Source organism: Balaenoptera acutorostrata, chromosome 16 (genome assembly GCF_949987535.1).
Source record: "Balaenoptera acutorostrata chromosome 16, mBalAcu1.1, whole genome shotgun sequence".
Lineage (NCBI taxonomy): Eukaryota > Metazoa > Chordata > Mammalia > Artiodactyla > Balaenopteridae > Balaenoptera > Balaenoptera acutorostrata.
Genome location: NC_080079.1, coordinates 85006220 through 85021148, shown reverse-complemented (window position 1 = coordinate 85021148; position 14929 = coordinate 85006220). Strand labels below are relative to the sequence as shown.

The window sequence follows — 14929 nt, the reverse complement described above, 5'->3', positions numbered from 1 at the left end:
CCATCTGATTTTCTCTTCCAAGAAGGCCATGATCTTTCATGTCTAAATTCCATCCGTTCTCCAAAATTCTGCTCAACTGGCATCAGAGCCATAAGTCTTTCTTCCTCATCTCTAAACGAGGAAGTACTTTACCTGAACTGGGCACTGATCTTTTTTTCCACCTTGTCTTATAATTACTGCCTTTCCTGGATGGTAAGCAACTGGAACCCCTGGCCTAGATATTTTTATGTCTCCCAGAGTGTCTAACACAATACCTTATACACATAAGACACTCAGTAAATATGTGGTCAGGTGATCTGCTGATTGTGTGATTCATTCATTCATTCATTCATTCATTCAACAGAAGAATAATCACTGGTTGTTCAAAGAGTATTGCAAATGCCTTGAGACTCATCAGAAGTTTCTTCTGTATTTTCTACACCACTTTGCTATTGCATGTTAAAAAAAAAAAAATCCTTGTGCAAATACAGAAGATACAAAAGCAGGAAAAACTGATTCTGTGAAATTTGCTGGCACTCTCCCTATCAGTGAATAACAAAAAATTCCTGGGTTTAAAAAGACATTCTAAATGTTGTGCAATATCATGTAACTGCCTGCAGTCACAGTCTGTAAGAATGTGTATTCCTATTCTGAACATTAAAGGTTAGGCTTAAAAGTCTAAGCTATGGGGTTGACTCCTCAATTTATGAGACTAACACTGAATAAGTTATCAGCTTTTTCACATGCACAAAAGCTATAATTAGCTCAAGATTTTGCAAAACTATGAGCCACAGTGGGAAGGAGTCAAACTCCCTGTCCTATCAACAGATCCAACCAAGTGAAAAATTACATTATTTATTTTTCAATACGGCACTTGGTAAAACAAATATTTTAAACAAATTCATGTCTATGAAGTGCACCTTTAAATGTACCTCATATGAGTATTCGATTTCCTTATAAAAACCTATGCACTGCCCATATATTAAATAAGCATTTTACATGTATATAGACTCACATCAAAGAATTTTTAGTCAGAATTCACAGCAGGTATCTCCACATTAATACCAGATTACGTGAGTCACATAACACTTGCTATCTTTTCCCATCCCAAGCCCCTGACATCACACCCTTACATTAGTTTGTGGAACAATATGCTATATCTGGCAAGAAACACTCATTATTTTGGGTTAAAATGAATTTCATTTTCTTGACTCTGTGTCTCTTACTGTCATTTTACTACGATACAGGGACATACCCCAGGTTACTCTGTAAGGAAAGAAAAAAAATAATTTCTTCTTCAGTTGTAGAAGAACCTGCACAACTCAATCTGATCATTGTGTGGAGGAGAAAAATCTTTCCAATGACGACATCTTCCTGTGTCACTTGATTTTATTACAGATGTCATCTCTGCGTGCTATATTAGTGCAGCTCTCTCTTCTTCTTTCAAGATTTTAATCTGAGTCTGTTGCTCTAACATTTTATCAGTTCAAAATACATGCTGTAAACCTCCGTGGCCATCAGATTTTCCTGTGAGCTAAAAATAACCCGTTCCTGTCAGTTAGAATTAGCTGATAAAGAGTGTCAGAGCCTGTTCTGAATAAGTTTGATAACTTCCTGTTTATGCGGCACTGACCCTTGTCTAATAAAGCTTCTTTGCCCTAGAATGAGAGGAGATTCTGCTGCATTCTATTCTTTAATGGCCAATACTGATTACTTTTGAAAGCCTTTAATACATTTCCCATATTAGACATGAACAGATGTCAGGTATGTTGCCAAGGGAAATTTCTTTTATGCAATCTTGGCTTGTTGTACAATAATAGCCCTTTCTCAACATGGGAAAAAATTACAGACCCAACTAATTTCCCTGACAGGGGAGAGTTACATATGTTTTCCACTTGTAGTTTTTACGACAAGTTTACAATTTTGCCAAACCTGGAACTAATTGGGACTGTTTCCAAAAGCGGCCCAATAAACCCCCAAAAGTGTAGAGCCATTTGAAAAGGCAAGTCAGCGATGGTTTGCTTTTGCATTTTCTCCATTTTGGTCACAGCAGGGTGCGGGTGGGGGGTTAGATTGCAAAACTATTTCATTTAAGTCGCTTAAACACTTACTGTTTCATATCCTCCCAGTTTTTGAGCAGCTTGAAACATAGTCCAAAGGTTAACTGTTAGAGGGACAATAAGTATTTAGATAAGCATTGCATTAACATATTTCCAAGAAATGTCAATTAAAACATTTTGCTTTGTTTTTTTTCAATGAGAAAGAGAAAAAAAAAAAAAGAAATACTAAACGTAACCCAGGGAGCTAAGTTCTTAGGAAACAATTTGCCAAAGGGTGTTCAACAACAGGATATATTAGTACCACTTAAAATATTTCTTAAGAAACAGTCACAAATACGGAAATAGTTCTACTTTTAGGATAAAGGACAAACACAATTTTTAGTCCTATTGCCATCAGCAGACCAAGGGAAGCTAAGTTACAGCCTCCTTGGGAAAAGAGGGGGATTTCAAAACGGGGGTTGTTCTTGTAGGACCCTTAGAAAGAAGCCATTGACTAAACGGTAATATATAATGCCTCCTTCAGATAAGAACTCTCCATAATCAATAAATAACAACCACTTTAATATATGATTAGCTTCTTAATAGAATGTCTGATGGCAGCACTATATTAAAAGCTCATAGCATATTTCACTAGCACATGGTACCTTGCACTGAGAAGGAAAACAGCTATTTCACCCTTGAGGCTGCAGTGATACAACAGATCAAAGGAAAGGAAGATACTGGTTCACAGAGGAATTGAGTCATTTGTCCACTCAGTCCCCTAACTTGCCTGTGTGATGTTGCAAATTTATATTTTTAAAAACAATTTTCTCTTCTCAGGGCATGCATGTGTTTATGCTATTAAACATCTACGCCAAATTGCTAGCAACCCTGTTCATTTGTACTAAATACCATGGAATGGGACTGCTACGGATTTGATTCTTTCACAAGAGGGGAAAATTGAACTTCAAGTAATTCCTTGGGAAAGGAAATGAAGAATAAAATTAAAATTAAAAAAAAAAAGAAGGCTCTTTGACACAACACGTTCGAAAAGCCTCATTGAACCCTGCACTATTTCAAAGCTATCAAGAGCCCTGCCTCAGCCTTGATTTAATCTGAACCAATGCATAATGCAACAAAGCTGTTCATAGTACATTAATTTTACTTCTATTTCAAGCAACCAGTTTTCAGACAAACATTGTAATCATTCGTAGTTATATAAGTTTATAATGGCTGCGAGTGTTCTCTTGCAATCAGTGCCAGTTGCTATTGGGTATGTAAATTGTTATGTAAAACACACAGGTTTGACATTCTTCATCAAAATGACACATGGTTTTAATCTAGGAAGATGCATTTGGAGAAAATACTATTTCAAGCCAGGGGCTCATTGCTTTGTGTGCCACAAAGTCCAGACAGAGGCAGTATATATATTCAGTTGTGAAACCAGGACAGGGTCTGGGTTTCTTCTCTTTTTATAAGGAATTCTGCTCAGCTAAGACTTCCCTGTTCTACTTTAAAATATGTGATGACGCTTACATGTACATGTCAAAGTAATTCAAAATTGGGCCCTCGGTTCAAATTTGTGTATTTCTTGCTTCCTCTGAAGTCATCAGGTTTTTGTTATCTCCTAACAAATTTTGGGGCTTAGGAAATATGTTTTCTCTTTGTGGTTGTTTTGTCCATCTTTAAATGTCCTCCTTTTAAAAGCTGTCTCTTCAGGCAACATCTGTGCCTGATAAAGCTACGTCATATTATTATCTCAGAAGAAAGGCGTTACAGACACTCAAGACTGACAAAACAGAAAATGAGAAACTTTCAACATGTCTATTTCCAGTCATAATCAGTGGATTCGAGCCTATAAATATCTCACTGCAACTGCCCCAGAAGGGAACAATATCGCGGAAAGAGGCAGGGGGAAAAATTCCTGGCCTGGATGATTTGTGGATTTAGTATAAACAGAAAGCATCATCCCCAGAATAGGATTTCAACATAATCCTGAGTCAAAATTCTTTTTTCCCAATTCAAAGAATCTGAGCGCTTTTGATATTTCAGAAATGAAAACAAGTATACTTACTCTGTTTAAAACCTAAATACGGTATTCGTTCTATTGGTGTCTTCCTTTCTTTCATGTATTTATAAAGTGCCACCAGGAAGGCCTGCTCATCTGCCCTGCACTCTTCACCAATTCCAACCTTTGGTTTTTCCTCATTGGAGACTTTTTTACAGTTATTATGGTTATTCTTCGGCTTGGTCAAGGCTGACCTGGCCTCACATTTCACCTGGAAAAGGGAAAAAAACATGCCACATCAAATCAAGCACAGCTCTGGAACACTTACAAAGACATAGCTAGGACAGGAACCAGTAAACTACCCTTGCCCTGAAATAGCTCTTAGAGGCACCGCTGAATATGAATTGTCTCAGACCAGGAGATGGTAAATTTCTGTGAAGGGCCCGAGGGTAACTATGGCAGGCTTTTGGGCACTATCGTCTTGGTCACGGCTACTCAGCTCTAGCACGAGAGCCATCCCAGACAATATGTAAATGCACGCATGAGGCTGTGTTCCAATAAAATTTTATTTATAGAAACAGGTGGCCAGTGGGCCATGGTTTGCCAACCTGTGCCAGCCTCTTTTAGACGCCTTACAAGTATGTTGATACGAAACCAGAAACAGTGTTTGCATCCACTTAGGACCATTCTCCCGTCTTTTTTTTTTTTTTTTTTTTATTATATTATTATTATTATTATTATTTATTTATTTATGGCTGTGTTGGGTCTTCGTTTCTGTGCGAGGGCTTTCTCTAGTTGCGGCAAGCGGGGGCCACTCTTCATCGCGGTGCGCGGGCCTCTCACTATCGCGGCCTCTCCCGTTGCGGAGCACAGGCTCCAGACGCGCAGGCTCAGTAACTGTGGCTCACGGGCCCAGTCGCTCCGCGGCATGTGGGATCTTCCCAGACCAGGGCTCGAACCCGCGTCCCCCGCATTGGCAGGCGGATTCTCAACCACTGCGCCACCAGGGAAGCCCAACCCTGCGTTCTTAATAACAGTCCCATGTTTCGCACTTTGTATCAAAATGAAAGGCAAGTGCATTTCTTCATAGTAAGCTTATCTTGTTGCCACTCTTCCCAGCAACCTGGAAAAACAGGTCAATGCCGGCAGATGTTGGCATCAGGAATACCAGCAAGGTCTCTGCTACCTGTCACCCGAGGGTGATGCCCAGATACACCCTCAGTAGGAAACAAAACACCTCACTCTTTAAGGAGGGTGTCTCGCTTTTCAGTCAGCTCTGAGAATCTCATAGATGCTAAGTTGCCACAAAGGAGAAAGTAGAGGTCAGCTAAAAACCCAAGAAGAGTAAGTGAAAAGCTCCATAATTAATAAATAAATGACAGTAAATGGGCCAGATGTTCTTCCCTCCACACTCCAGGCAAATATGGAGCTCGCCACATGGAGCAGCTAACCTCCTGTTCCCTCCTCACTGCCACCTTCTACAAGAGGCCTTTGATGGTTGTTAAATATAACACTAAGTTGCTGAGCTATTTTAATTGTCAAAGGGGGAAGTACAAAGGGTCAAGCTCCGAGTTCAAGTGAGCCCATGGGGAATGTGTACATTCCAATATTCTTTACATCTCCCGATCTAACGTCAGAGAGAAGAGGATGATTGCCCAGGAAATGTTATGAATTAAAATGTCCCACACATTCAACAAGGTTTTCCATTTCAGATTTCTGACCCCTCTTATTCTTTCCCTTCAGATTCTCCTTCCCAAGCGCTAAGAACATAAAAGGCTACACTTATTTATTAAAGGGGAATGTCTCCTCTAAGAACATAAAAGCCTACATTTATTTATTAAAGGGAAACAAACGTCTCCTCTGCAAGGGTCTTCTTTATTGTTTATTCTCTCAAATGGACACACTAGTTTAATATCTTTAGAGTCCTGGAAAAAACTAAAACTTCCTGCACAACTCAATCAACTGGGCCTCTAGATAAGATTTTTAATTTTTAAAGATCAGTGGAAGTGGGATGAAAACATTTTTCCATACAGGATTTCTTCTTCCAGTATTTTCAAACTTTAGTACTTTGTAACATTATATTAAGGCAAGCATCCTGGGAAACTTTATATTGTCATCATTTTTCACTGTCAAATTTCAGATTGTTGAGTCTGAAGTTCTGATGAAATCTATAATTTAACGGCTCTTTGAAATCATAAAATCACTCCAGTTCTAACCTGTCCTGCTCTCTGGCCTTTTTTGAGTGCTTACTATGTAACCAGGCTCTATTCTAAGCCCTGTTTTGGCCCTATCTCATTTCATGCTCACAACCCTAATGGGGCAGGTTATTACTCTCCTGTTAGGGAGGAGGAAACAGGTACAGAGAGGATGGGTAACGCATCCAAGATCACAAGATCATGTCCAGGTTAGTAAGCGGCGAGTTTGGAATTTGAACCCAGGTAGTCTCACTCGATGGCTTGTGGTTTTAAACACTGTATTTTACTGACACTCATAAAAATATTAAATTGGTAGTCAAAACATACTTCCAGTTAAAGAGCATATCTTATCACTAGGCATTACAAAACCTACAGCTTAGAAATGTGATTTATCAAATGAGAAGTTGAAGATAAAACTCGGTGGTTTCCAAAGTGTAAAAGGGCTCCATTCCTTCCATTGTGTGTTGAGCAGAGGGAAGGAAACCAGTATCAACGGAGCAGCTACAGTGAGCCAGGTACAGCGCCCTGGGCTTCACACAGTCTACCTAATGTTCACAAGAATCATAAAAGGGAGGTTTTGAGCCCCATTTCACAGTCGAGGAAACTGAAGCTCAGCGGTGTGTATTTTAGTGTGTGGCTAGTGTCGGGTAGAACTCTGAGTTGAGAACTCAGGTCTCCCACACTCCAAACCCATCTTTTAAAACCAGGAGTAGATGTCAGTTTTGCATATTAAAACAGGCCGAGGTCTTAAATCTGCAGTGATAACAGGCCACTTAAAGTGCCACTGTTAAGGGAGTATGAGGTTTGCCCCTCAGCGTCTAGGGAGCTGCCTCACCCATGCAGAAACACCCAGAAACAGAAGGAAAGCACAGAGGGCGTGCACAAGCCCGACCCAAAGTCATTCAGACCCCACGATCACAGGGGAGGCTCCAGGGGATGCTGGGCTGCCACCTACTGAGCTGCATCCTGAAAGTCAGGGCGCTTCTCTTGGGGGCCAGGGGCTTCGTAAGACATGAACAGTGCTTTCTGTTCTCAGACTAGCTCCCTACGTTTCTTCACTTAACATAATAAATGAGCTCTTTAGGGTATTACTCTGTTTCTGGATAGGACCAGGCCAAGGTCCTTTCTACATTTTTTTCACACTTACCGGAAACATTCTCAGCATTTTAAGCTACTGAAATATGACACGGGAGCTAGTCTTCATGCTGACCTTGAGAAAGCCCAGCCTTTTGATGGTGACAGTTAATTGACTAGATCTGTTCCCCCACCCCTCCGCCCCCCCGAGACCTGAACACCTTACACTTGTTGAGTTCAGTAAGAGCTTTGGGGTTCCCAAGTGATTGGGGAAGTGCTAATTAAAGAGCCCACATTTAACATTGTCAGCGAGCCGTCACCTATTTGATACTAACCACATCCTTTCACCGGATTGAGTTGTAACTAATGCAGCCTTCAACTGGGGCAGCAAGATGTGCTGAACCAGCAGGAAGGGAACTAGAGTCTAATTTCGATTTGGTCACTAACTTCCTAGGAAACCCTCATTTTCTTCCTCAGGAAAGCAAGAAGGGATAACCCCTGGGGTGAGTTCTGCGGACCAAATGGGATGAAAAATATTGAAAATAATGGCAGTATCACATTTGTGAAATATCAAAAGTATGTTTGTGATTTAAATGAAAGAACATATTGCAGTCTCCCTTTTTAATGTCCCTTTAAGAATATAAGCCACCTGTCAATGTACTTCTGGCCTTTGGAATGTGCTTACAGGATGTGAAAAGTCATTTGCCTTTTATCAATGGGGGCCTTTCATTAGAGAGCCAGGCTGAGAAGACTTCTCTTGTACAGGTCGCCATTATGAATGGGCTTTTGCCCCAGACCTGGATTTGTGTTGGACACATTCATGACATCTTCAGAGAACTGGTAGCCTCTTCTCCATGAGACTTTTGCTATTGTTGGAAAGCCATGAAATTCTCTGTCCCTTGGAAAACAGAGTCTTGCAAAGTTAGTTTTCATGTTCTCACTGAAAGCGGGCAGCCTTTGGATAGCAACAGGCAAATTACTTGACTCGCTTTTCCAGTCATGCACACAACAAACTGAGTGGGTTCTTATTCCAAGAGCTCTGCTGCGTGGAGCTGCGGGAAGCTGGTACTTATCCACAGTTAGAAATGGTCTGTTTGAGGCACTTTTGAAAAAAAAAAAAACAGTCATACAAGTCTTGGTCATAAAGCCAAACTATCACCTGAAATGTTGCTTCCAGTTCAGCAAATGATCAGATGGTCACAGCCTTGTAACCTCTACGGTAGCGTTCCATGAGAAGAGGCCGCTTTAAGTCACAAACGTCTTTTTAATGCTGTCCTGGCCCCAGATGTGGCTTGTTCATTCAGCAGGGATTTTACATCCATTTGTTGGTGCCAACAGATAAGCCCGCCGTACTTCATACCTACCAGTCTCTCTCTTCTAGGTGAAGCGGTCTTTCCAGACCCACTGGAAGCAGCCGAAGCAGGACTGTAATCCAAGACTCCGAGAAGAGCAGGGCGTTTCAACCAGTCCCTGGGAGCTGACTGCAGCATGACATTCATCAAGTCACCACTGAAACTAATGATGGAAGGATGATCCTCCTCCTGGTCAAGATTCTAAATGGCGGTGCTGGTGCACATCAGGTGGAAAAGGTCTCTTCGAAAACCCAGGCTTGACTACTATCCCTTCTGAGAAGGGTAAGTCAGTGAACAGCAATTACAGACTCCAGTTCTCTTCAGTTTTGCGGGTCCTAGTAGGGGTCCTGAGCTGCCTTCCATGGAGGGAGATAGCAGAGGTGCTGTTCTTTCAGATCAATTGTATGAGTTCTGTAAAACTCCCAGAGGCATTCTTTGGTGGTGGCTCCAAATGAAATGACATGGGAAGGAGCTTCCTCCTGCTGGGCTCAGGTGCAGAACATGCTGGGATAAACACGTGATGTCACCTTAGAGGTATGGGGCAGGGCGCCAACACAAGACCTTGTCAGGACAAGCTCTGCTGAATGCCTCGCGATCCTAAAACCCTCTCACTCCATTCTGCAGTATCTTGCAAGCCACGTCACAGGGAATAAACTGTTCCCGCTGACATCCTTCAAGACCACAGCAGTCGAAGCCCTAGATAGGTAGTTGTAGGGCCAAGATGTCCGAATTCCTAGAAAATTCATTTCTGGTATCCACACAAGACTCACTCGCAGAAGGTCAAAGGAACAGAACAAAAACAACTTTAGGGAAAAACAGATTTGTTTTTAGCCAGAAAACACACATTTCTACTGGGTGGTCTCTTTTTAACCCCTTGCAATCTTGGAAGCGTGAAGAAATTTTAACCAATAAGTCTTCAGAACTTCCTGATGAAATAATCCTTGAAGATAAGATATAGAATGTGAATGTCTGGGATTTGCTTCTTTACACTGGGAGGAGAAGAGGAGGCCATGGCAGAAAAATAGTAGATGGTCAACAGAGACCTGAATTGATGTTTTCCTACGTCAGGATCTTCCAAATTCACTAATAATGCTCCCATTTTCGTAAGCTTAGTCCTTGGATCTGGAAACGTGGTATCAGTTGAAATCCGGGCTTCAATTCAGGTCCTAAAGGGGCTACTGCTGTCTTTGGCACAGAAACAACACCTAAACGCAAACACCCCGTAAACGGAATCATGGAAACACGATCCAAGCCCACAAAAGTAAAAAAAAAAAAAAAAAAAAAGATAAGCCTAAAAATATGAAGTGACACTTCACCCTTCATGGTGCTAAATACTTCAGGCATGCACTTTCCAGATTCCAAAGAATGCTTAGGCCCCAGGGTCTGAAAAAGAGTCTAGAATTTGGACTTTCATTCTGCATCAAGAGTGATCTTTAAAAACATGTAAATCTATATATGAGTCTATGTATACATGTAAGTACTGGGCTACGTGTCTTTAATTCTAAGGTAAATTAGAGGTGACTTTGAAAAAAAAGTAACTTGAAAAAAGATTAATTCTAGCCATTTCTAATTTCATCCTCTGTTAACTGCTGAAACATATTTAGATGAGTACATTCAGAAAGAGGATGGTTCAGCTCGTCTATTTTTGATACAAGCAGAGTAAACTATGTCATTGTGTCACCTACTATGAAATCTCAGCCTCAATGACGTGGGCGCTTAATCATCTGTCCTTTACCCAACAGGCCAAACAGGGAGGTGGGAAGTCTTTCTGTTGACTAATCAAAATGCCTGCACTGCCCCTCCCCCAGCCCCCCCCCCCGGGGGAGGGGAGGGGAGGGGAGGGGAGGTGGCGGGAACAGGCACAGCGGAGAGCTGTGAATAGCAAAGTCAGACTCTGAATTGAAAACTGCCACCAAGACACAGGAGCAGAGAGAGAAAGAGAAGAGGGAAAAATAAAAAGATGCAGCAAAACGAATACCATGGAGCCGAATGACCGTACCTTGGCAACGGATTTGCCATCGGAATTGTTGTTGGAATCTTTACCACCACTGAATGAATCTCTTCTCTGTGGGCATGGTTTCTTTTTGCGTGGTCTGCCTTTAAGATTTGGCGCTGAAAACAAATGGAGAACAGATGAGATACGTTTTCATTTGCGTGGGTTTCCTTATGAAAAACCAAGGATCTTAACTCCAGTGGCGCCCTCTAATTGTTCAGAGAAACATACACATGTGTGGTAGCCAAGCCTCCTTTTAGGCGTCTCTCTCTGAAGGGCTGCCTCTTGGTAGACTCTACACTTCTGTCCATGTTCCCCAAAGCTAATCTATTACACTTGAACGCGTCTAATTAATATAAATAAAATGAAGCCCTGAGCTTTAAAGGATGATGATAAGGGAAATGTACTTCCCCATTGTTATAAAAGAAACATGCTGGGCTGAAAGACAGCCCTGAGCCTGGCTCATTCCTTGTTTTTTGTTTTGTATCTTGTTTTCAGAAACCCAAATGATATGCCAGCCCATTATGGTATCATAGGAATGTAACGTTTGAAAACATCTCTCTTTGAGAGGGAGGACATGAGCATTTTCTCAAAGTATGATACAAACAAGTAAGGAGAGAGCTGTAGAAAAAGAGGCATTCAAAATAACCATCTGAAAAATATTATCCCATGTATTTACTATTAATATTGCGACCAGCATGTTTCAAATCTCAACAAATCTGGCAGATACATTTAAGTCAGCATGTTCTCTTTTCCTTTTCAATGTATTTTTTTTTTATGAAGATCTTGAGGGTTATTTAAAATAACTTCCAAAGATCACAGTGGAGTTAGCCTGATTCCGTGGAGATTATACTTTTTAAAAGCCATAGACAAGACACAAATCAAAGTTATATTTCATCTTGGATGCTGAGCTTGAATCCCTTTAAGATCCATACAGAAAGAAGGAAAAAAAAAAAAAAAAAAAGGCTGCTGTTTATTGAGTGCTACGACTCTCCGGCATCAGCTTTCACATTTAACTTCATCAGTCACTGGAGTCAAGCAAAAATAAAACAAACCAACGAACCGACTAGCCCTTGAAGAATTCCAAACGAACAAATTATACCCCAAGCAATTTCTTTAGGACCTTTCAAGGTACCCACACTTTTTTTATTGCTTTAAGGTATGATTATGACCATGGAAAATCTGAACAACTCAAACCCTCTTAACTGTTGTTAATCTTACTCATGTCACGCCGTTAACCAGTGCTTTTAGGACACTGTACACTGTACTCCTCTTAACAAACACAATTAATCCCACTAATTTGATTTTCTACTGTGGATAATAGTCTTGCTGTTGACAAAGCACAATAAAGCAGAGCTGCCTTTACGATCAGGCAAAAGTTTAAAAAAGTGGCTTTGGGGCTCAGACTCCCCCCTTCCCAAATCCGTTCTCCTCTCATTTCCCCAAAACGTTTGTCTGAAAGTCCATCTCAGAAAGCCAGCTTGGAATTATCAAAGGTAAACAAACTCACAAACAAAAAATCAAGCAAAGAGAAAGCGGCGATTACCCATTCCAGTCGACAAACATCTGCCTGATGATGTCTGTGCTGGTGAAAGCTACAGCATGTGACTGCTTCCCGGCCCTACGTCCCTGAAGTCTCCACTTGACTTGGTGTGGATGTCAGCTTCCCTCCGAATGCGGGCTGCGAGGCTCAGCGCTCTGCTTACAACTCCCCTCCCCCGGCAGCTCCATTACTCATGTAAACACACAGCAGTGACTAGCACGGGGGTGTGTGGGATGAGCTCGGAGGACTTGGCTTGAGTTGCCAGACTGGCAGGCAGGGCTTGCCTCTCTCTGAGACTGCCACACGGGGTTGGTGATTTCATCCGGCCTGTTTTGTGGATCCTGGCCTCCTGCTCCCCTGGAGCCCGATGCCACCTTCCTTCCAGGCTCGGCCTGGGGCCAGGGCGGGGACCATTTTGGTTTGAGGACGCAGCGTAGCACAGAAGTGTTTCCACAACTGACCCAAGGGCTAATAAGACTTTAATGACCGCGAGGGAAGGATGTACTTTCAAGTCCCTTATCAAAATAATAGCAGAGCAGAAAGCTGACAGAAACCCACAGAACTTGGGGTAGGTCTGAGGCATTTCATTAAAAGGAAGAAAACAATATTGCCTCTGTTCTAAGACTTGTTACTATGATCTTTCCTTCCTAACATGTTGGCAAAAAAGCATTTAAACCTAAAAGGCATTTATTTCCAGAAAAGCTTTCAAATCCCAAAGGCCTTTTAGATAGAGAGAACTTGCACTGAACAGGCTGTTTTGAATAAAGGCAGAGGTTCCGGGAACTGACAATAAGTCATCCCCAAATCGGGTCTATTTTCTCCATTCTTTGAGCTGCTTTCAGAACCCAGAGAGGCACATGCCCGTCCCCAGCAAATTCTGAGAACTGCAAATTTAGAACAGACTAACACCTAATAGTCTGGTCGCACAAACTTAAACTCTAAGTGGAATCTGATCAAGAGAAAAGGGCTTTTGTCCCTAAGAAAGGCAAGTACACTGATGTTTCAGGTATGGTTACGTAAATCTCACCAGCCACTAAAGCCTCAAACTCAAATAGCTCTTTTAGTCTCCCCTCTGAACTTCTTTTCCGACCTTCTCTGATGGAAAGTATCGCTGTATTATTTGTACTTGAACTGTGCCTCATAGCTTACTATTATACTAAGTTGGAGAGTCCTTAAGGGCAGGACCATGTTAGACTCACTTTTCTCTGCCCCAGCATCCCTCCAGGGGCAGCACTGTCTAACATACTGTTGAATAATCAAGTGACTAGTGGAAATACAGGTGCCCACATAGGCCTCCTTGGTGTCAAGAGCTGGGCTCGCCAACCTGACCACATGTATGCCCGTCACACTGGGCACCTGAAAAACGGCACTCACCTTTCCTGCTTACCTGTGAGCTCTGGGAGCACACCCCAGTGACCTGAGTTTGCTGTAGGAAATGAGACGGAAAACCTACAGCCTTTGGTTCCTGCTCAGGGTAATTGTATCTGGCATCTCAGTGGGGCCATGACTGTCCCACATGCAATGAACAAATGCCCTGAAGAGCATACGTTCAAAGCCCCGGGGGAATGGACCGTGCGGGACTCCGTATGGGGTGGGAGCCCCCATCATACAACTGGAGACTTTTTGGATCCACAAGACCCCAGGTGAATCTTTGGGACCGAAAGGCTGGCTTTTGGGGAGAGCGAATATTCTTGTCCCCAGATTACATTTTTTTCCTACAGGGTCAAGAAGACAAATCATTTGCTAGGCGGGTGAATGAAAGCAAATGCTCTATGGTGTGGTGGGGTCAGGGGGGCGTGGCTCTGGCCTTTAACTCTTCCCCACCTCCTCCTAGCTGCCCTGGACCAACCTAAACCTGCCCTCTCCTTGACAGCTAAGGGCCGCACACTTCCTGAGAGAACCCAAATCCTAAAACTCCAGAAGCACACCAGCTCCCGTGCTTTAGATGAGAGCAGTCTCTACCAACAAAGCCATTCTTGGAAGCCAGCAATACATTTACTGATAGCATAACTGGTTCTGGTGAGTTCTACTTCAAAAAAATACATGTAGTGTATTTTAGTGTGAAGCAATAAATGCACAGTTACTTTGATATGTGTGTATAGCCACTGGCCAACCCTGGCCTGGCTCAGATAGTTCAGTCAAAGCTCTTTGCACGAATGTTTTCAGTATTATTCACAAATAATACTAATAGCTGATGCTTACGGAGCACTTTTTCTTGCCAGTCAGCACTCTGCATACAGTAACTCATTTAAAACTCAAAACAAGCCAACAGGAAGGCACAAGTATTATCCCCATTTTACAGACCAGGTAACTGAGATAGAGTGAAAGTACTTTTGTCTTAGGTCATACCGCTGGTTACTGGTAGCAGAAGGCTTCCAACCCAGGCAACTGGACATTATCCAGAGCCCCTGCTTTAAGGAACTTCTCTCTAACAGAGGACACACACACTGTGTCTCATAATGAGGTATTTATATTATTAACTTCGGCTGGCGGTCTCCAGGGAGCTTTCCCCAAATGAAAACACTCTCAAATACCACACAGCACGAGGGCGCTGCAGCCCATCTCAGGCATCAGACAGTATCCTACTAGCCCTGAGGGCGAGCAGGGTCCCCACCAGTTAAGTCACAGAGTTCCAATAAAACTTAGAGCACCAAAGTACATTACCCCCTTGCCCTGAGCCACTGACTGACTCTTCTGCCTAATCGGTGAAAGATCTCTGTGGTTTTAAAAAAAAAAAATCTTCCCT

General features: G+C 42.3%; 1 protein-coding gene across 4 annotated transcripts in view; it reads right to left on the bottom strand.

Moving 5' to 3' along the window:
- Positions 1–14929, bottom strand: part of ARID5B (AT-rich interaction domain 5B) — a 189879-nt gene that overhangs the window by 35089 nt on the left and 139861 nt on the right. For 3 of the 4 annotated variants that reach the window (XM_057530645.1, XM_057530646.1, XM_057530647.1), the window contains 3 exons: positions 10647–10759; positions 4093–4297; positions 2091–2143 (listed from right to left, as the gene is read on the bottom strand). In XM_057530645.1, the coding sequence (XP_057386628.1) occupies positions 2091–2143; positions 4093–4297; positions 10647–10759 (371 nt within the window). Of the gene's footprint in view, positions 1–2090; positions 2144–4092; positions 4298–10646; positions 10760–12186; positions 12428–14929 lie in introns of those variants that run through there. The other variant, XM_007170841.3, reaches the window with a different exon arrangement.